This window comes from Octodon degus, unplaced genomic scaffold (genome assembly GCF_000260255.1).
Source record: "Octodon degus isolate 3935 unplaced genomic scaffold, OctDeg1.0 scaffold00030, whole genome shotgun sequence".
NCBI lineage: Eukaryota > Metazoa > Chordata > Mammalia > Rodentia > Octodontidae > Octodon > Octodon degus.
Window position 1 is genome coordinate 19,554,162 of NW_004524606.1, and position 23,300 is coordinate 19,577,461.

At 43.4% G+C, this 23,300-nt stretch overlaps 1 protein-coding gene across 1 annotated transcript in view; it reads left to right on the forward strand.

The window, feature by feature from the left end:
* The window catches only part of Itpr1 (inositol 1,4,5-trisphosphate receptor type 1), a 381,954-nt gene that overhangs the window by 269,657 nt on the left and 88,997 nt on the right, over positions 1-23,300 (forward strand). Inside the window, exon 43 of the mRNA XM_023713283.1 lies at positions 1,272-1,462. Within this exon, the coding sequence (XP_023569051.1) occupies positions 1,272-1,462 (191 nt within the window). The remainder of the gene's footprint in view (positions 1-1,271; positions 1,463-23,300) is intronic.

The following is a 23,300-nucleotide window of genomic DNA, read 5'->3' on the forward strand; positions in this document are numbered from 1 at the left end:
TTATTGGCTAGCTAGCACAAAGATACTTAGTGTTTAATAAATCTGTCCTAGCAACCTTAGGGAAAGAGCTTGGCTTTCTCACCAGATGGAAATGTGAAGCAGGCTTCCATGAAGATGCAATTCTCAGGATATCCCACAAACAGGAAGTCAGCTTTTCACATTCAAAATTCCCCCATGATTCTCATGTAGAAGTTCCTCATTCATGTCAAAGCTGTTTCTTTTTACTTTGTACTGTGGGGTCATTCAACAAATATATGAGGCCTTTGGGAGACATCACGAAAGGGACATACTTCAAGAGAGATTTTGCTTTAAAAAGCTGTAGCAGAGATGTGCAACCCAAGTTTGACCTTGTACTATAGAATCGAGGGGTCAAAGCCATGGACAAGCAGGGTCAGGGTGGAGACATTTGAGTTGAGCTCTACAGGGAAGGTTGATAGATCATTTTCTGCTTTCTGAAATGGATCAGGCTATTTCTCCATGTGCTTTAATATTTTCATTTCTTCCAATAATAGTGTAGGACATGTTCTTAAATACATAAACTCATGCTTTTCAAACACAATCAGAATCCCTTCCTCTGAAAGTTATAGGATGTCTCTTAAGTATATTCATCTCACCTGAAGCTTTGTGAAGACAGGATTTCATTTCTTTTGTTCATTTATATCTTCAGCTCTTGACTCCATGCTAATCACTGAGGAACTGGAGAATGAGTGGATACACAGGTGCAGAAGGATAAATGTGGGGTTAGTGTGCATTTGTCAGAAAAGAGGACTATAGTGATTGTAGAGCCTGCTTTCTTAGGAGTGTTGCCAGAATTGTTTAAGTTTGACCTGTTTTTTGAGATAGTTCTTTTTTTTTGGGGGGGGGGACCAGGGATTGAACTCAGGCCCTTGTGCTTGCCAGGGAAATGCTCATTCTACTGAGTTATCTCCCTGGCCCCCTGAGATAGTTCTTAATATTTCTATTCCAAGTCATTGTGCTTTAATATAAGGGAGAGTATTATGTGCATGGCTTTGGGTCATTTGAAGGAAACACATTTATCCTTGATCTTCTTTGCCTGAGTTGAACACCGTCTCTGCTACTTACAAGCTAAGTGGCATTGGACAATAATTTTGTCTGTGTTGACAATCAGTACATTCCTTGTGGGGTTATAGAGAAGGTTAAAAGAGATAAAGCATTTTTTAGTACATAAAATGGTGTTGATGTACAATGAACATGCGAAAATGTTAGCTGCTGTTCTTCCACTTAGTAAGAAGGATGTTGTCTCTCCCTAGGGGGAAGCTCGGGGTCCAGCTCCATGAGTAGGGGTGAGATGAGTCTGGCAGAGGTTCAGTGTCACCTGGACAAGGAAGGAGCCTCCAATCTGGTTATTGACCTCATAATGAATGCAACCAGTGACCGAGTGTTTCATGAAAGCATTCTCTTGGCCATTGCCCTTCTGGAAGGAGGCAACACCACCATCCAGGTAAGAAGCAGCTTGGCAGCTGGGACAAATCTCTCCGAGCAGGTAGAGATTTTTTCCTGGGGGCCAGGAACTTGGAAGGTGCCAAAACATGCATGAGAGACTATTCATACCTTGCTGGGACTTTTCAGTCATTTCAGACAGACATGGTCCCAAACCTGTTATGTTTGAAAACTGACATAATGCTGAGAATGTACAAAAAAAATAGCTCAATGGGCTGAGGAGATAGCTCAGTGGCATAGGTGCCTGCCTGACAAATGCGAGGTCCTGAATTTGATCCCTGGTACCAGGCAGCAGGGAGGTGGTGGTGATGGTGTGAATTGGCCCTTTGATCATGGTACTGGGGGAAAAGAAAAAAAGAAAATTGGCCCAGAGTCTTGGGCATAGTAAGTACTCTATAATGTTTGTTGAAAGAATAACTTCATAAAGTTTATTTAATAGCTTTTAATCAGGAATATAGAGAATCTCGTCACTGAATAACTAGAGAATCTGTACTATTTGTGCTATATAGAAAATTTAATTTTTATATCAATAGATGCCGCAGCTGGTTTCTATAAATTTCTCTCCTTTTAACTGAAAGTTTAGTAAAAGCAAGCTCTTTGTAACTAATAAGAAAAAGCCACAGTAAGTCAAAGATAAGCAGTCTTTTTTAACTGGGTATAACATTTACTTTGAAATAATATTAAAAACTAGAAATTTGATAGAAATTCATAAGGAAACCAGTTTGATTGTTATATAAGTAATATAACTTTTGAGAAGGAATGACTTTTTCTTAAAGAGATGGGCTCTTGCTGTCTTCCCCCAACCTATCTCAGAACGTCTGGATTCAAATGATTCATCCTTATGCCTGGGCATTCCAAGTAACTGGAACTACAGTCACATGCCACTGTGTTAACTAGAGGTGGTATTTAAAATCATTCCTTTAAACATTTTAACTGCCCCTTTTTCCTGCTCTTATCTTTCTTCTTGCTCCTTTGCATAGGGTTTAATTGCATATGTGTGGAGTATATATGTGTACATACATACATTTTATGGCTATATCATTCACATGTTTCAACCTTCTATTTATATTTGATCTGATTTATTCTTGAGCTTAGAATTCACTATCTAGATTATTGAAGTTCTTTGTGAAGATCAGAAAAGGGTGTTCTTCCTGCGGCAGATGCCCTTGTAGCTTGGCCAGTTGTAGCACAGGCTGGACTTCAGCCTCACTGATTCTGCCTGCCGGGCGCCCCTGAGCCTTGCTCAGCCCATTACTCTGGCCCTTTCTTCTTGCCCTCTACACCACATTTGCTGCAGCACATACTTTTGAAGTTTGTAATATTATGCATTACACTAAGTTCAGCTTTATGACAATGAGTTAGTCATTCATTCCAATGTCAGAGTCTGGAGTTTGTTGTCACATGGGCATGTTGAGTTGTAACATGTTGGGCTTGCTGTTTGATTTTGTCACCTGTGAGCCTGCCTGTGAGAGTGGTGAGGTCCTACAGTCCTTCCTCTAGTTGGGATATTGTCTTTCACTCACTGTGTTCAAGGTCTCTGGGCTTCTATGTTGGAATGGAAACAGTGCTAAAAGTTCTTCACCCCTGAATGGCAGGATTTCCTGTGACTAGATGAATTGAGCTAACTATTTATTGAGCACTTTCTGTATACCTGCTGCTTTGTTGGGGAACACAGGGCAGTGAGGTTTCTGGGTCCTGGATCCAGTCAATCCGTGCAGATTTTTTCCAAGCACAGAAAGTATGAAGAATAAGGAAAATGTAGTGAGTGTCTTCATAAACCAGTATATTCACTGAACAGCTGACCATTTTATCCTGAGCTTACGTATCTCCAGTTTTGGGGGGTTTTATAGCTCTGGTATGTTTATATCAATGGTGTTGATGGAAATACCCCTTTCAGTTGGCCAAAGGAGAAGCCCTACATCATCCATTCTCTTTTCCAAATTTTAGAAAAGTTTTACTAATTTAAGAAATACTATAATTCTCGAAGCTCAGTGTCAAGAAACTGAGCAGCAAGAACAAGGATGCACATAGATGCAGAGAAAGCTGTGAGTCAGGTGGCCATGGGAGCCACCTAAGAAGTAGCAACATCTGTGAGAGGAGTTTGTGAGGTTTTGTTGTTGTTGTTTTTGATGAATTGTGCTTTGAAGGATGGGTGTGGTTCTGCAAAGTAGAAATTAGGCATGGAGCCTTCAGGATGGAGAGAAATGCTTACATTCTGTGGAAACAAAGGCCCAGAGAAGAGAGCACTGGGGTTGTACTCACAGCAGGGATTAGGTCTTGAGGAGCCTGGTGCTAGAGAGGGAATAGGACCCATGATGGGGTTGGGTTTTGTATGCAGAAACCATGTAGCAACTTCAGAGGAAGCAGGGTCCAGGAGGAGGTACTCGGTAATTTAAAAATTAATTTGCAAAGGAGCAGATGTATATTATCAACATGTCTTGATATCTAATATCCAACATAAAGACTATAGATAAACAAAGTTGGACTATGTATGGGATTCATGTCAAATGAGTAGATTTTAGCTGCACAAAAATAAACCAGCAAAAAACAAAGGAAAGCTATGTGAGATGAGGAATAGTTAATTTGCTTCACTGTAATAAACCTTTACTGAATATATATATCTCATAATACCATGTTGTATATCTTAAATATATACAATCAAATTTATTGTTATAAGTAAAATTAGCCTTATTTTAGGGAAGAAGTAGTAAGCTCCAGATGAATTCCTGGTAACAGAGGTCATAATTTGGTTATGTTACATAGAAGATAATTTGTAGAAGGGTCACGAAGGAGTTCTTTGGATGCTGGGAATACAGCTGTGTCTTCTGATGCTGGTTTGTATGAATGTGTATATGCTTATACACTGAGCCCTACTTACAAAGTTGATGTGCTTTACTGTGCCTAAGTGGTACCTCATAAAAAAAGAAAGAATGGGTGAGGAAGTGAGAGCCTGGACCCTGTCAGAACTTACAGGAAAGAGAGGGAGATAAAGTGTCACAATTGGACTGATCTGCAGAGGCCCAGCCCCCACCCCTTGACACTTGACTGCCTTTTGGCTGATATGGTGCCCGACTGGGCACAGGAGATGAGATGGTCAGAGGCCACAGTGTACTCTAGAGGCCTCTTGTCCTGGGGATGAGTAGACGCCTGAAGACACCACTAATTAAGAAGTAAGGAAGCGTGGAGCAGCTTGCGGGGGCTGAGGCTGGCAGCGCCGAAGCTCACTGGGGAGATGAAGTCTGGGGTTCTGGCGAGATGCCGTGTTTTTCACAGTGTACCCCTGATGGTGATGGCAAGGCACACAAAACTTGTTTTTCCTTCAAGTTCTTTATCCTGTAGTAATGATGAATATTAGTTTTGTGTTTTCACACATTTATGCTTCATATGCTCAGGATCCAGATAAAATGCTGCAAGAGAACTATAGCAGTGGTTCTCTTTCTGTCCTGGGGGCTAGGGTGCTCACTGGGGGGACTGGGACATTGTGGCCTGTGGGCGCCTTGCTAGGACAGGAGTGCATGGCCTTTTGGGCTCATGCTTTTGCTTCCATCCCAGATCCCATGAATGACATCTGGGGGCACCAGTCTGGCCCACTGCATCATAGGAGGCCTGTGATGCCAGGAAAATGTCTTCTAGAGTTGGCTTGTGACATCTCCCTTGGCTTTGGGCTTCTTTCTCTAGAGAAAATGATGTGGAACAAGAGTTGCATCTGGGGCCAGCTGAGGACAGGAATTCTAATGCCCCAGGGATGGTGATTCAGAGTTTTGTGCTGCCGTGGATAAGCTAGTTTAAAGTAGTAAATGACCAGCTGGGTGGTTAGCCTAGTTTTGGATAAGCCTGCAGTGGGAGCTGTTAATGATTGCTGAAATGCTGTTATCCATCAAAGGTTGGAGCTCACTGGAACTTACCGCTCATTATCACTTCCTGTTCATTCAGCATGACGTGTACCTTGTAGGAAGAAAACGAGTCTGTGGCCAAGTAGGCTTCCTGAGATGTATTCTTTCCAAGGACAGGTGGTGGAAAGGACAACTGCAGGGAAGCAGGCAGGCTGCATAGTTCTAGAACTCTACTGACTGTCCAAAGGGAGGAGAACAGGTAGCCCTTAGATTAATAGCACCTCCTCTCAGGGTTTGGTACCTGTGTCTTACACAGAGGAAGAGAAATGAGACCAGCTTTCAAATACAGTTTTGTGTGCGATTATGGAAACTATCTCTGTCCCCAGGCTATCAAATGAGAGGGAAAGGTAGACTTGTGGGTCCCCTTGTAACTTGGGGTCAGGATATTTCAACAGTCAGTGGTTACTACCCAAGGAGTCTTGGAGTCCAGTGATGTAGGGTGGCTGTTTCTACTTCTGAAACCTTCCTTGGCTTATGAAAATAATTACTAGAAATAATAGTGCTGAACAAGCAAACCATAGTGTATCCATATGGTGAAACACTACTTGTCAATTAAAAGGAAAAAGCTATTGATAAATGCATTAATTTAGACACAATTAAAAATATGGTAAAAGAAGCTAGTCACAAAGAGTGACATAAGTATGTATGGTTCTATTTATGTAGTACTTATATAAGATAAGACTCTGATGATGGAGAATATAGACCAACAATCCCAGTGAGGCTAAGGGCAGATTTGACTATACAGGAATAACACAAAGGGGTCTTTTGGGGGATGGATCAATTTGTACATCCTGCTTTGGGTGCTAGTCACACCAGTCCACGTATGTGAAAATCCACAAAACTGAATACCAAAGTGAATTTTAGCGTGTGATATTTTAAGAAGTTAAAAAAAAAATTAAGTGCTATGTGCCAAGAATTATGTGTAACTGCTTTTCTTGTCTCATCTCACTTAATCCTATGCCAGCTCTATTAGCTAGGTATCATGACCATCCATGTTTGTATATGAGAAAACTAAAACTCAAAATAGTTTAGAAAACTTGCTTAAAATTGATACAAACAGTAAATGGCAGAAGTAAGACTTGAACCAAGACAATTTTATCCCCCAAACTCGCCCTTCATTCTTCTGGTTTATTCTTCAGGATGATCTGAGGAAAAAGGCAGGTGCTTGAGAAAAAGGATGACTTGATTCCTTTTTAGAGAGTGAACTTTTGTTATCTCCAGAAACAGAGGCATTAGGTGGGTTGGGAGTTAGTTCATGGCTACACAGTTAAGTAGGAAGACAAACATGACTGGTATCCAACTCCTTTTTGCTGGGTGGGTTACTTTTAAGAAGTCATTTTAAAGTGCTGCATTTGGGCCCTGTGAGCTATGATGGACAGGTACTATGTCCATGGTAGAGATAAGGAATTGTCGAGATGAGACAACAAGGTTACAACTTAAAGCTGCAGAGCTGGACCTGTGCTAATTCTCTTACACTGTTTTTCTTCCAAGCTCCCCCTGTCCATTGTTAATGGATGGAAGCAATGGCCCTTTCATTTTCTGTCAGTATTCTATGGGGTGATTTCATCTGAGGAGTTCCTTTGTTCCATGTGGTTTTGGCTAGGACTGACGCCTTCAGGGGCTTGACTGGGCTGGAGTAGCCAGGATGGCGCATGTAGACCTATGCCGGTTGGTGCTGGCTCTCAGCAGGAAATCACCTGGGGCAACTGCCTGGATTGTGCTGATTCTCCATGTGACTTGGGCTTTCTAAGTGTCATGGCTGGGTTCTGAGAATAGTGTCTCAAGAAGCTGGAAGTAGAAGCTCCAAGTCATTTTAAAGCCTGGGTTTAGAATCTCTAGAATGTCACTTTTGTCTCATTCTACTGGTCAAAGCCTATCATGAGGACAGTGCTGTTTCAAAGAAAGGGGAAAAACGTTCTGCTTCTCCCTGTGAGTGGGGTATGTGGGTAAAAAGAGTGAGAGAATCAGGGGAGAGCACCATGTGGTGAGGGAGCTGGTTGCAATTGCTCACTAACTTACTGTGCAACAGCTGAGCCCCTGAGCTGGATGAACACCACTCTCTCTGGTACTGAGGAGACTGAGACTGTTGACACATGCTGTCTTCTTTTGGATGGCATGTGAAGACTCAGTCTTGTCTCAGGAAGGGATCATAGCTCCAGAAGTTCTGAGTTTCATTGCCTAAAACCTGAAGGATTTATTTTATTAAAAAAAAAAACAAAAACTAATGACAAAACAACACTTGCTGTACACCCCTCAGAGAAGAGCTGGCTCCTTTCTCCTGAAACCTGTGGCATCATCACCTGACATTCCCAAAATATCTGGAAGCCAAATTCAGAGTTTCCCAGTATGATATAATAGGTGCCTAAGGAACAGTGTCCCCAAGGTTCCCAGCATCTTCTGTCCCTCCCCTGGCTTCTTTCTGGTGGTGGTAACCTTGGAGGACAGTTATTACCACAGTGCTCCTACCCCGCACCCTGAGAGTAGCTCAAGGTTTTCATCATGTTCTCTGCTAAAAGGAACACAAAGAAGGTGCCACAGGCCCCTTGGTTCTCCAGAACTAGGTGACAAGTTGTCAGATGGGGATCAAACTCATACTGAAAAGTGCTTCCTGCTTCTTTGTTCCACTCTGATAACTCCCCCTTCCTGCTATCCTTGAGAAGAAATATTTCCTTTCTGCTCCATGTTTTGTAGCAAGTAGGAAACTATAAAGTAAGCATTTGCTTATGAATTAATTTTTGGCACACACAAGGCTCAGCAAGCCTTGCAGTACTTTATATCTGTGCTTTGAATCCTTGCCAGTTTCTGTGTTCCTTCCTCCTAAGACATTCCCACCAGCACTGGGGGAAGCTCCCTGCACTTCCTCTTCCCTGAAGGAGACAGGGGTTGTCCTCACCTGGATGGAGCAGGTGAGGAGAGTCTTTCCTTGAACATAAACAGCTTTTCTTTCTTTTCTATAAAGTAAATACAGATGTTTTACGATATATATGCCAACATGACTATAGAAACCTTCATAGCAAACTAAGGGGATAAATCTTACCTAAAAATTTCCTTGGAGTACTTGCTCCTGGTTGCAGAAGCACAGTTAAGTTTGTGTATCTGCCCACAGCTGTTCCACTGCCAAGGTTTAAGCTACAGACACATCGAAAAGAGTTTTCTTTTTTTATACATATGCAGTTAGAGGTGGAAAATGTGAGAAGCGCTCTATCAGGAAACTGGCTTGCAAATTCAGCTGAGAGAGGAATCCCTAATGCAAGGAGCCTTTCCCTACCGCTTTCTGCTTCTTGAAGTTGACTTACGAAGTGAGCCCAAGAGCCAGGGCTCCGTATGACAACTCACACCCCTCCCAGAATTGTGGAGCACAGTGTGGGAGGAGTATGCTGGTTTGTCTGCTTCTGACCCCAGCTAGCTGAGAGATGAGGGTGGAAAGGGCGATTTGCTTTGCTTTGCTTTTGCTGGCAACAGAAGCCAGCTTGCGAGATCAGCCAAGGCTTGATAGGGCGGTCACCCTGAGGAGGAGGAAAAGATTGGTGTGCGAGCGTGTTACGTAAATGGGTGTTGTTTTTGGCAGGGGAGTCAGAAATGAATCACTTTTGAGTGGTATTTTCTAACCTCAGGTTTTATCCATGTGGGAAAGAAGCTAGCCTGCCTCAGAGGCAGAGGCAGATCATGGGCCTCAGGACCACTGGCATTAAAGTAAGGGGGATTCCTGGCAATTTCCAGAAGACCATCCAAAAGATCTGTCTTTCAGCTGAAACCTTGAGGAGTCTCAGTGGTGAAGCTGGCCCAGCTTGGCCAGAGGCCTGGAGGCTTGGTTAGTAGGGATGCTTCACCAGGCGCTGGCCCTCTTTTGAGAATTGGTGTCATAAAGATTAAGGATTTAGATACCCCCTAGAAGAGGCAACTGCCATGCCAAGGATATAGGCTACAGTGTTTGAGTTGGAATCCTGGCTCTGCCTCTGCGAGCCTTGACTTTAGAGCTCATTTTATCATCTATGAAATAAGGGTTCAAAAAACCTTTTCCCTCCATCACCTGCCTGCCATGCTGGCCCCACCCCTGCGACACACTGAGACAGTGACTGAGACTGGGCGTGGTGGTGCATGCCTGTAATCACTGGGGCTTGGGAGGCTGAATACAGGAGGATCACTATGAATCTAATCTGTGTAGCGAGACCTGACCCTGTAGACCCTGTACTAAATATACTTAAAATAAATAAATAAATAAAATAAACTATTCCCTTCGTAATAGAGTTGTTGAGAGGATTAAGCAAAGAGCATGGCCCAGGTGCAGACTGGAAGCTGACAGTAGAGTGGGGAAGGCACCCTTCTAGCCCTGCCTATTCCTGAGTCCCACCTTGGGCTTCTGGGCAAAAGTCCTTACCGTCTTTCAGTCCAAGTCCTCCCCTGGAGGGTAGGCTGATGACTTGCCTGCTTCAGGGTCTCCTAGGATGGGTGAACTCAGGGTGTGCTGACAGCATTTGGTGCAGGGCTCCCAAGGTGCGGAGATATTTATTTTTTTGACCCGTAAAGTTTTTGTTAAAGACCAGCTTCATTTGTTAAATTTGTTTTCTCTCAAAAATTCGACTTCTGATATTTTGGGTTTTTTGAAGTGGTTTATCATCCATCATACTGGGAGATAGATGCTTGTGCTTTCTATAGTTTTCACATTCCATTTAGCTAAATCCCTCTAGCTGTGTGTATATTTTAATGATATTAAAGTTCCCGGAAGGTTGGGAAACTATTGTGTTTGGTATGCATTTCTTACACTGGACGACATTCTGGATGAAGCACAGTAGAAGAAGGCAATGCCATCATGTTTTTATGTGTTTTATTCCATGACTCAACCACACCTCCCTCCTTCTGATGCATTTAACATAAGCACACTGCCCTTCCAGCCATCCCTAAGATCATTGGTTGAAACCCTGGCCTTGAGATTAAAAACTCAAAGTTTAAAAGCAGTTATCATTCTTGAGTACATTGGAGTTGAACAGAATGTCCTGCAAAGTAAAATGACAATTTCTGTGGCTCTGTTCTTGTCAGCTCTCTAAGTGACAGTGGTCACTGGGCAGTGTGTGGACCTACTGGCACTGTCTTGCAATTTGTAACAAGAAATTACTGCAGGAGTTATCAGCCTAATTCATATGTGGTTCTTTCCCAACTACACAGTTCCTTTGAGGTAGTCTCAGGGGACAGTGTCCATCCAGACTTATCCTTGTAGAAGAATTGAAATCCATATAATTTTCTTCTGCCTTTCATAGTGGGGAGAGGGAAAAAGAGATGTTTAAGAGGATAATTTTAATCTCCTTCCTGCAGCACCTATAGACAGAAGTTATTTTTTATAATTTTTAATTTTGGGGGGGTTTTTTCCTGTATTTTAGGAAAGGATCTACAGGGTGTTCAGGGTCTCACTACTAGACTGAAGTCGAAATGATTCTTCTGTTTACAGCCTCCCAAGTACTGGAGTTACAGGGGCATGCCACACGCACAGTCTCAATCAATGTGTCAGCCCATCCCAGGGCACCCTGGGGGCAGGACTAGCACAACAGGCCCCAGGATTAAACCCTAGACCCCTGCGGCCTGCTTGCAGGCTTAATCCACTGAGCTATTTGGCCAGCCCAAATTTTTTTGTTTTTATTTTTTAAAGAGTACAAAATAGTATTAAAACGGAAAAATTACAAATGATACAGAATTTCACTAAACACAGTAGTATGAGTTTCACAGTATTTGTTGTAATGCATTAGTGTTGTCTTCAAATTAGTTGTTCAAATCTCCAAGAGGACCCTAAAACCCATGGCATAGCTGCAAGCTAAGCATTGATGGCTTGGTATCTGCCTGTTACTCCTCAGAATCGCTGCACTGCGTGTGTGCCCTCCTTATGGGACTTCATTTGATACTTGTCTGTCCTTCCCAGGACCCTCTGCTTTTAAAGGGTTTATATACTGAGAACTGCTGTGGCCTTTTATGATGTATATAAAGTAGAATAAAATAATAAAATACTTGATAGCTTTAAAAAAAAAAACAAATTAGTTGTTCACATAGCAATTATTTTTTAAAAGATGTCTTTCAAGGAACGCTTAGGTTTTCCCAGTTTCCAAAATTTGAATAAGGAGCAGAAAACAAAAAGACAGAGGAGTCTTGAAAGTAGTTGTAAAAAAAAAAAAAAAAAAAAAAAAAAGTAGTTGTAAATTGATCCAGCATTTTATTTCATCTTGTTCAATCTACAGCAGGGCTAGATTTTTCCTTCTCTTTCTCCTTTTCCTTCAGGTCCAGCAAGTGGACTGTGGCCTTCCTAAGTATCCTTAATGACTTCTAAGTATGGAATGTCTATTGCAAACTGCTGAGCTGACGTCAGATTTTCTTCTTAAGCTTGTGATGTATATCCAGGGCTTGGTGATGATAACCCAAGGGCCACATACAGCCAGCACCTATATTTGTATAAAGCTTTATTGGAACACTGCCACACGTCCTCTTTTACTGGTGCACAAGGGCAGAATTCAGTAGTTGCAACAGGAACCATGTGGCTGCAACACCTATGATGTTTACCATTTGATCTTTCAGAAAAATGTTTGCCAACTCCTGAGCTTGCTTAACTTTAGTGCCTAGATGTTAAGTTGCTTAAGGGAAAGAACCATTGCTTCCCCTCTTTTTCTTTGCTCTTTGCCACCTTGGCAATGAACATTATAGGTTTTAGGTAAATATTCATCAGATGAGTGATATTCTAAGCCTGAAGATAGTTGCTACACAGTTAATAAGTAGAAATTCAAGAAAGTAGAGGCCTCTTTTTTTTTTCCTGTGGGGGGTAGTGGAAACAGACTCTATTTTTGAAAATTCATTTTCTTCCTTTCCCTTCATTGTATTCCACCGCCCCTGCTTACCACATAGTTTCAACAGTTTTGGAAAGCAGAGAAAGACCATCATCCATGGGGAACTGTGCATGTAGCTTAAGAGTGCAGCTACCTGGGATTCCAGACTTCTGCCCTGTGTGCCCTACCTCACACCTCTACCCAACTGTATCACATTTTAAGGTTAGTCACTTCCTTGTGGCAGCGGGTTTGGCTAATGCTGTGCCTCCCTTAGGGATTGTTCTAGTGGAAACACAGATACATGTAGTTACCCTTAAATTCCAAAGTGCCAGAGTCTTACCTGCATTCTGCTCCTAGTCTTTTCCTAGATACTTTCTGAGTGATCTTACTGGCTCCCAAGGCTTCCATCAACATTAATGCCAGCAACTCCCACAGGTGATTTCCTGGCTGCACCTTTCTGCCAGTTTGTTGAGATCCTCTTTGGGAGTCTCCACTGTGTCAGTGCTGAGTTGGCATGACTCTAGCCATACTGCCATCTTTTCCCCTCCACTCCATTCTTCCTCTTATGTGTCATAACTTTGCCAGAAGACTCACCACAGCCAACCCTCTGGTCACCTAGCCAGAAGCCTTGAAGTGATCAGTCTCTTGTCTTGCTCACTATTCATCAGAGACTAGTCTTGTGCCCATTTTTCCCCCACTGGTTTAGCAGCCAACACTTTGTGTGAACTCACAGTGAGCCTAAGAATTGGTTCCCTGAGGTATTATAATAAGAGGCCTAGTGTGGCCCAGCTGGGGGAGGAGGAGCCAGGACTTAATGAAGGCACTGTGGCTTCAGAGCTCATTCTCTTGCCTACCTTGCTCTGCCACCTGCGAGCATGGAATGTCTCAGATCTGAGCCAGATGGATTGGGGTAGCCTCGTCTTGGTTGCTCTCCTTTAAGGTTGCTCTCTTCCCTCTTCCATGCTATTTTTTTTAAATTATTTATTTATTTTTATTTATTACATTTATTTATTGTGTGTGTGTGTGTGTGTGTGTGTGTGTGTGTGGCCAGCTCAGCCCACCAGGGGGCGGGGCTGGCTGGCATGTGGTGCTGGGGGATCGAACCGCGGTCCCCGTGCTTTGCCAAGCTTGTTTCAAGTAGGTGCTTTAGACCACTGAGCCATCTCTCCAGCCCCATGCTATTTTTCAGTGAGCCCCCCAAAAGGAAACCTGACCCTTACTCCTTGTGTAAATAACCTCCTGAGGAGGGCAGAATCCCTTGCACCACAATGAAGTCCATTGGCAAGATGCAGCGCCGCTTGGTTTTCTGCACTCACTCTCCACACTGCCCTGCAGCTGCTGAGTCAGTCCCAGATCCCAGCTGGACCATGTACTCAGATGCCTCCACTCGTACACAGTCTGCCACCTTTCCCTCCACTTTGCAGGCTTTCTAAGCCCTCCCCTGGAAATTTCCCCTTGGCCCCCTCAGGCAGAGTTAGTGATCTTCACCTCAGTGGCCTTCTTTATTTCATTTGAGCATTCTTGGTTTGAAGTTGAGACTCTCTGAAAACAGGATTGCAACCCCTGTTTTTCTGAAGTGCTGGAGCATGTAGTATTGTTTTCCATCTTTTGATTTTTATTTTTTAATTTTTTATTTATGTGTGTGTGTGTGTGTGTGTGTGTGGCCAACTCAGCCCACCAGGGGGCGGCCCTGGCTGGCATGTGATGCTGGGGGATTGAACCGTGGTCCCTTTGCTTTGCTAAGCTTGTTCTAAGTAGGTGCTTTAGACAACTGAGCCATCTCACCAGCCCCTCCATCTTTTAATTTTCAGCCTATGAATTTATTTATGAGTTAAGTGTGTTTCTTGTATACAGCATGTTGTTGGATTTTGTTTCCTAATCCACTGTGCCAGTCTCTTTCTCTTAATTGGTGAATGGAGTCCATTTACATTGATGGTTATAATTGAGATGTGTTGACTTATGATTGACATGTTATTTACCTGCTGTTGTTTACTACTTTTTGTCCTGTGTTTAATTGTTTGCCCTATTAGTTGGTTGCTTCTGTTCTCATTCGTGGAGTTCTGATCATTTTGGTCCCTCTCTAGAACATCTTTCAGTAGTCTGTGTAGGGTTCGCTTTGTCATCATGAAAGTCTTTAGTTGTTCTTTGTCATGGAAGTATTTCACTTCTCCATCAAACTTGAAAGAGAGTTTTGCAGGGTATAGTAGTCTGGGCTGGAATTTGTTTTCATAGAGGACTTGAAGTACTCTTCTGCTCCATGCTCTTCTTGCCTTCATGGTTTATGAAGAGAAGTCGGCCATAATTCTGATGGGTTTTCCTTTGAATGTGATCTGCTTCTTTTCTCTAGTGGCTTTCAGTATATTATTCTTGTGCTGGATTTCTGGGATCTTGACTATTATATGTCTCGGTGTGTTTTTAATTGGGTTGAAGTTATTTGGTGTTCTGTATGCTTGTTACCTGAATGTCAGATTGTTTCCTCATATTTGGGAAGTTTTCGTCTATTACTTCTGCCCATATTCTTTATATATCATTTGTATTGACTCCATCTTTCTCATTGATGCCTACTAGTCTCACATTGTTCATCTTTGCAATGTCTTGCAGGTGATGGATTATTTTTTCCTGCATCCTAGTTGTTTTTTTTTTCATCCTAGTTGTTTTTAAGAGTTCCTTTCTTACCTTTTCACTAGCAGCATCTTCAAGATCTGAAACTCTGTCTTTACTTTCACTCAAATGATTTTGCAGGCTTATGATTGATATTTTAAATTCCTCTATATCTCTTTGACTCTGCTTCATTTGATCTATTTCTTTCCTGTATTGCTCATTTCAAGGAATCCGTCATTTTTCTCTCCCCATCATCTCCTCTATTTTGTTTTTTATCAATGTCTTCTTTAGAGGCAGTTATTAATTCTTTTACTGCAGAGTTTTTTTCAGATCGGGTTTCTTCCATATGTTTCTGTATTTGATGCTTTACTTCAGATGTTATGAATTCAGAGATTTCTTTTTTTATTTCAGAAATTAATTCTGCTCTGAGTTCCTCTATACCTTTCTGCTGTTGTTTCTTTACTTCCGATGCCATTAATTTATACATTTCTGCTGAGCTGGTGTCCTCTGCACTTGTTCTGGATGGGCTCGAGGCCTGAGGTTGCATTTTGCTCCTTCTCTTTGTCATTTCATATAGTACTGACCTCTGACTTTTGGTGTAGAGCTTTGGTGCAGTTATAACCTTAGCACCTACTGAAATTCTGATGTAGATCTATTAAGTTTGAGTTATCCAGTTATGCCTGGCTTGGGTCTAGCTGTTGTGTTCAGCTCCTTCCTGCTGTAGCCCTTGGAAGTGAACCTGTTGAGCCCCTCTGGCACAACAGTGAACCTGTGGTGCCCCTCTGTTATGCCCCTGGCCCAGGGGGCACAGGGGAACACAGAAGCTGTCCCACACACTAGCCAGGTCTGGGCTTGGGCTGGATCTGGGGATCCTGAGAGCATCGCAGAAGTTCTCACTCAGTGGGCAGGCTTGGGGGTGGGGACTCCGGAGGGTTGCAGGGGTCCCAAGGGTGCAGCAGAGGGTCTCACTCACGCGGCATGCCTGAGTTTTGGTCCAGAGAGGTCCCGTGGGCTCAGGGAAGCCGGAATCTCTTCCACACACTCGCCAGGCCTGGGCTGGGCTGGATCTGATCTTCACCTCAGGACAGTGCTTTATTAACTATAGCAGTGACCCATCTTAGTAAGAATTTATCGTCAGACCCCAGCGGGGAAAGACTGAGCCTGCCTCCAGATATACTAGGTAGAAGGTGCTCAGCCTGTGTGTGATGCATCAGTGTGCAGTCCTGTTCTGTGACTGGTCATCACTGAGGTGATATGTGGCAAGGACTCAGCTCAGTGTGACATCTGACAATCATTGCTTAGGAGCTTGGTGAGGTTTTGGTTGTGCATCTTCCCTTTCCCACTCACCCAGGAATGTAATTTCTTCCTAGGTCAGACCTTCAACTGACTTCCTAGTGTGGGGACTATGATGGATTCTCAGAAAATGTTTACTAAAGCAGATGTTTTCACCCTTTGTGACCATCATATTATTTTAGCCCTCCTTCCCTTCCTGAATGTTAACATTAGAATGTGTTGTTAATGGTTATTAGCATTATAATGGAATACCTTCCTAGGTGGCAAAGGGAAGCTAAGTTTATCTGAGGCCAAGAAAAAAGAAGACATACTATCCTGTCAATTTAGAAAAATGGCCTTGTGATCCCACAGATATCCCATGGGCGTATTTCCTTCTCTTTAATAGCTAAAAAGCTTCTAATGAGTACTAAAGTCTGAGAGGTCATATGCCAGAAGCCAAGCTAAGAACTCTTTCTGCCTGAGCTCATCTCTTCATGGGGGACCCTTTGCAATAGGCACTGCTGTGATCTCTTTTTGCTGATGAGGAAACAGGGTCCCAGACGTCAAGCCACTTGCTGAGAATTACAGGTAGCTGGTAGTTGTGTCAGGGCTGCTTCCTGCCAGAGCCTGAATTTTGGCCTCTCTGCATTGTTGCCTTTCTGTATGCGAAGCACCCCACCCCCAATTTCTCCAGTACTGAACTGGTCTACACCTGCAACAGGGACCTTGCTTTTCTTTTGCCCTTAAGGTGGACTCTGTGACTTTTATTTTTGTTGTTCCCATTGGTGGTGGGCTCTCTCTGGAGGACATTTTGCCCTCCTGATGCATCAGAGGAGCTCCAGTGGTCAGTGCATTGACTTGTTTATAAACTCAGCCATGGGATGACAAAGGAGGAACCTGAAAGAATTTTCCTTTCAGGTGAGGCATCTCCTTTTTGCCAGATAAAAATATGTTTTATATCTGCTCCTTCCCCTCCAGCAAGTTCCTGGTTCCCAGATCAATCAAAGTTAATGACAAGAAGATTGTCTAGTCTAACTTCTACATGATGAGTGAGAGCAGCTCATTTAATTAAAGCTCTTGTGACAAGTTAGATTATATTACCAACAGATTTTTGTTTGTCACTTGTATATAATATTAAGCTTATCGGATCTTGATTTTTCCAATTTTGCACAAAGAAGGCAAATGTAATCAGAATCTCTGCTGGTTGAAGAGCATTCATGTTTTGCAGAGCATAAAAGAAGGAAGGACTTCTTTCCATTATCAAGTGCCCAAAGATAATACTGTCTGGGCTGTGTAGGATAGCCCCAAATACAGATAAGGAAACTGAGTTTCAGAAGAGCTATGTATCTTACTCATCTAGTTGCAGAGGTGGGAGTTGAACACAGGTCTGTCATCCACAAAAATTGCTCTATCTTCCATGTTGCAAAACCTTTTAGTTACTTATATCCCATATGAAGGGGCTGAGAAAGTGCACCATCATCACATTGGTACTCTACAGCTCTCTTGTCATTGGGGATGGGAGAAGGTGGTACTGGTTTCTCGATCTAAGAAACAAGTAGTCACTGTTTGGCTCCCCAGTTGTTTTCAGAAGGATTTTTTTTTTCTCCCAATGGTTTTCAAAGGTAGAATTATGAGTCCACATAACATAAGCATGTTCCATTTCACTATAATCTATTAGTTTTTTTTACCACTGGTATCCTTATGGGTAGGTTTCTTTGGTTAAAAGTGAACTTGTCCTGGCTGTAAGAAAGGCTTTGCTCAGAGGATTTTCTGGACTTCATCTCAGCTAGAAAGGGAAAGCTGGGAGGTGCTGCAGATGGCTGTTGCAAACCCCTCTACTATTTCCAGTTTGTGGTTGCATGTGTGAGTTGTATGCCTGTCTTATATTTACAAGAGGAAGTATCCCATTTAATTTTATTTTCACACCAAAAGCCCAAGTGTTAAGAGAACATGGTGTTTTAACACTCCCTCAGTTATCAGCTGTGGAGCGGAGGTTGTATATTGTCACATACAGTTTTCAGAGTACATTTCTGCATTTGTTACCTGGCAACATTGCTATATGGGCACATGAAGATATATGAGTTCCTGCCAGATCCTCACTCTTGTACTACAAAAGGGAGAACCTGCTTTCCTCTGTGGGATTTAGAATAGGAGAAGGCCCTGGGGCCACAGGGCTCAGTTGGGAGATGGGCTGACAGCTTCAGGGATGTGACCTCAGACCAGGAGCTGGGCAGGGGCTGTGGCCTTCTGTCTTGCTTCATCAACAGCTCCCTTAAATTCTGAGTCTGGTTCCTCACGTGGGAGACGAGGGTTTGTATTAGGTAACTATGAGCACTTCTTGCTGATTTTTTACCCTAAACTAAAAACAAAACAACAACAAACTCTTATTCTGGTCATTGTGTGAGTCATCTAGACACTTTTAATACTGCAACAGAAAATTACTAACTTGTGGGGATGTCTTCACTTTCCCAAATTTAATACTCAATTCCTTGCCTGATTTGTGCTTGTTCTTTTTTTGATCACCTTGTTCTGATGATAAAGGAAATGCTGTGAACGACAGCCACAGCATCTTTTGCTAAGGTCACCTCTGAACTGATGATAACCCCAAAGTATTGTCTTTACCACAGAAGTTGCATGCACTGCAAACACTACATATAGAATGTGAATGCTTAAGTGAGGCGTCTATGAATTGTGGGGTCATCAAATCCCCTCACGCATGAATTTGATAAGGCCTACTCCCTGACCCTTGAAAACATTCGAATTTGAAACTTTGCCCTATAGTTTTGTTTAGTTTTTCTATGTGATTTTGTTTTTCTGTACGTGGTCTCACTAGGCAGCTTAGACTCACAGTGATCCTCCTGTTTTCATCCTCCTCTGCTCTGGGATTACAGGCATATGCCACTCAGCATTGGGGGGGCTGGCACAGCAGGTGGTACCAGGAATCAAAGCCCCATCCCTGTGCTTGCCTAAGCTGGCACTTAGTCTGCTGAGCTATCTTGCTGGTCTACCCTATAGGTTTTAAGATTTCCTGGGTTGCTGGGGATATAGCTCAGTGGAACAGAGCCTGCCTGGCTAGTGAGAGGTGGAGAGTTCAATTCCCAGCTTGAGCCTCCATGCTAAGACTCACAGAAAGCTTACTGAGTCCATGCTTTCTCCTGTACCTGTAATGTGTCTGGAAGAATGCTTGTTAGGGGAAAGTTCCCATGGAAACGGCTTTCTAAACAATTTGGCGGTGGCAGCAGGTTAGACACGGAGTCATAGTCATGGGCTCCCATCATCCATACTCCTGATGACACAGAAGAGAGAATGTGCAGTAAGTATGAACAGGCCCCGAATGACTTGGCCAGGATGGGCTGGATCTCAGGGCCTTTGGCCTGTGCGTCCCTGGACAACACATGTTTATATGGGAGTATTTAAGGAAGAGTTCATTTCAGTCCTTTCTCCACTATTGTCTTGCTTGTTGGGGAGGAAAAGAAAGCTGATTGTACCTGGAGGGATCTCAAAACTGTTGGATTAGTTTTATAGCTCTAGATCTAGTGCTCCAGTATCCTCCAGAAAACCCAAGATGCCAGCTTCATGATTCTTTGCTCTGGAATATTAAGTTTACTCCTTAATTTTAATCAGGAAGTACTCTAAGAGGAAGGCACAAGATTCCTTACCTGGTTTTAAAAATTTTAAGAAATGTTTACTGCTAGTGGGGCTTTCTCATACCCAAGGAGGATTTTTGACCCTCTGGTTCTAAACTTGGATGCATAGTCTCAGTTCCCTTGGAAATCTGTATGCTGCTGTTTAAATTTTAAGACAGTTCCTAACTGGATCAGAGCCCTCAACCAGCAGGCCAAGGGAAACTGAAGAAAAACCAGGTCATGCTGCATGTTTTTGGTGAGCCCAGGAATCAACAAAGAGATGTTATATAACTTCTATTTATATCCTCCTTGCTCACTATCTGCAGGCAGACAAGAGTCTCTCTCTGTGCAGGGATTTAATGAGCTCTCTGGGTTTGCTCACCTTCCTGAGCTGGTAGGAACCAGCTTGTTCTCCAATGCGTCAGTAAAGAGTCTGGCTGTGGGTGGGCGGCCAGGGTAGGTGGACCGAGTTGTTACCATGGTGTTTTTTAATTTCCCATCTCTCAGAGATCTCACTCCACCTTTCCCTTACTCCCTTCCCCCTTATTTGCTTTTTAGTCCATCAGCTTCCTTGTTTCTCACACCTACTTATGATTTCTTGGAGCTGCCTCCGGAAACAGAGTATTTTTCCTCTCCCACCGAGGGCTCCCAGCATTGTGTAGCTCCAGGACTTTAAAAGAGTCCTTCCTAAAGTGTATTTTTCTCACTCTCCCCTATTACTTTTCCAATGAATTTTTATAACCACTCTCTAATCCATTGGAGAGTGGCTATAAAAACCATCCTCCTTTTTCTACTTTTCTGGCCTGATAGAAGCCATCTCTCCCCTGCTGGCCTATCTGGAAGGAGGTGGATTCCTTGCAGTACTAGTCACTAGTCTGCAGGCATGTGCCCTGGAGGAGCAGAGCTGTTTGTGTCTCCCTCTGTCTTCTTCTGTTCTTGCCCTGGGCAGAGTGAGTTCTGTCTCCTCTGGAGGATTAAACAGTAGACTAACCACACAAAAACAAGAGGGGACAGCCCACACTGGGGATCATTTCTGCCTCTCAGGTATTCCTACTCCACATTTTCTCCAATAAAATTTCCCCACTCTTAAAAAAAAAGTAGGGGGTGGATTTGTCCCATAGTGCTAATTCCTGAAGTTTGGCAATAACCTAAAGGTTGCTGAATAAAATTACTCAACCAAAATTTTTTAAAAAGGTGCTCAGTAGTGTAGCACGTGCTTAGCATGCAGGAGACCCTCGATTCAGTTCTCAGCACTGCAAGCACCTACGTGCGGGCACACACTTAACATATACACATGGAAACACACCCAACGGTTGCTCTATCAGATTGTCGGCAGGGAAACCAAATGTACAGTCCTGAGAACTCTGGCTGCCTGGGAGTGCAGCCTGCCACCCTGGCTGCTCTGAGGGAGGCCAGGAGCCTTCTGAGATGGCTTTGTGTTGTCTGTCACTCTTCCACCAGAGCAGACACTTAACAAATGTGAATAGGGAGGTAGAATAAAAAGTTCTTAGAAAAGAATGAGTATTTCCATTTGGATGGTTTAAAAAGGAGAAAAAAGGCCAACCCCACCCCAGCCTTGCCTAAGAGTTGTGCAACCGTTAATAGCAGTAGCCTGTTTGAATAATCAAAGACAAGCTGACTTTCCCCTATTAACTTCTGTTACAGACATCTGCATAAAACATCCCCAGATTCCAGACCACATAGGTAATTTTTTTTTCCTCTGCGTAACCAGAGGGACTTTCCCTTTGGAAATATTCCAGCAGAGCTAGCTTTATGGTTGAGGGTGTGTGTGTGTGTGTGTGTGTGTGTGTGTGTGTGTTGCTGGAGATGGAACCCAGGGCCTTATGAATGCTAGGCACATATTCTGCCCCTGAGCTACTCTCATTCCCAGTCTCAAGCTTCTTAAAAAGAAATGGTCAGCAGTTTGATTCCTGATGTGAGCACATTCAGGGCTACACACATATGCACAAAGCCAGCACCACCACTTGTGAAAATCTACAGGCATTCAAAGCTGGCTGTGGTCCTTTAGCTTCATATCTCCCTTTCACTGAGAAATCTATGTACACTTTTATTTTCTGAGATTCTTTAGGTTCCTTTCTGCAAGTGTCAGCAGCTCTCAATCTTTTACCAATTTCCTATGCTGAGTTTTAAGCTTGAATCATCTGCTGTACTCAGAAACTGAAGGCTGTAGTTCTGTAAACCGAACGAGTTCTTCATACCATGTGCTTCCCTCTGAAGGCTTCAAAACATTATATTATGATTCAAGGAGGACATATTCCAGTTGCCCTCACCATGAGTTGTTTGATAAACATGTTTTATCTTTGTAACACCAGCTTAGAAACTGTTTGGTCCACCATGGCCAGCAGTCAAGCCTAGAGAAGAAGCCAGGTTCAGAGCTGAAAGACCCACAAAAGACTGTACTTTCTGCTCCATCATTAATGATGTAAGTAGATGTGTCAGTTTAGCCACAGTAGTTAATGGTTAACTAGATGGATTAAGGATCCCCAGCCAAGCTAAGCCCTTCACAATTACAAGCGAAAAACATGATAAGCCCCTGAAAGGTGCCAACCCCACATCAGCCACCTTTAACTGGTCCCTTCTATGACGCATTCTCCCCATTTAGCACAACTTTGAGCTTTCACAGAGGGATCTTCTGGTCATTGAATTAAACTTCAATTACCAGAAATGCAAAGCTTAAGGTGTAATCATAAGTCCTTCAGGATTAACATCCATTCATTAATACAGTAAATATTTCTCAAGCACCTGTGAGGTAGCTGTGATACAGTTGTGGAGGGGGTGAGCTCAGTCTGGGCCCTGCCATCCAAGGGTTTGCATTCCAGTGGGAGAGATGTAGGGAAAGCTACCTAGTGACCCAGTATGTTACAAATGAGAGAGTGTGGTGGGGAAGCAAGCAGAGTGGCCGGGGAGAATTCCCTAGAAGGTGCCAGCTGAGACCTAGCAGATGAGAAGAGCAGAGAGCAAGAGTGTTGTGATGGACAGGCTTCCATGTGGTCAGCATTCTGGAGGGGCAGATAAGGCCACCACGGAGAGAGCACTGGGCAGGTTGGGGAGCAGCAGAGTAACTGCTCAGGCATGGTAATGTGCTTGTCATCAGGTGAGAGGCTGGATTAGGTGATCTTTGCAGTCCCTGCCAGCCCCTAGTCAGTGCTTCTAAAGGGCATAGAGTTGGCTGTGACCTGTGACCTGCTTGGATACACACTGCTATTGCCAGGACCATAATATATTGAGTAGCGCTCACACACAGGGCGCTGTGTAATTTCATCCCACCTACCTCCATCCACTTGGCCATCTGTACTTTTTCCTGTCAGGTGCATCTGTAGCCACAGGGATATTACTTGGTAGGCCAGAATGTGGTGAAATGGGCCTGTGGACGGGGAGATGCAGGACTCCCCAAGAGCCTCCCTTGGGACACAGACTTGGCTATATCAGAGCAAATTGAGCAGAACTCCTGGATGTGACTCTGGGCAATGTGGGTCCTCTGTCATCATCAAAAAGGTGCTCATTCAGCTGATGTTGCTGTTTTGAGCCAGTATCCTTGCCTCCGGTGGGCCAGGGCATATTTACTTTTCTTTCTGGATTTTATGGTTGAGTAGACTTGTCACGAGATGTGTTGTAAACAGGGAGGG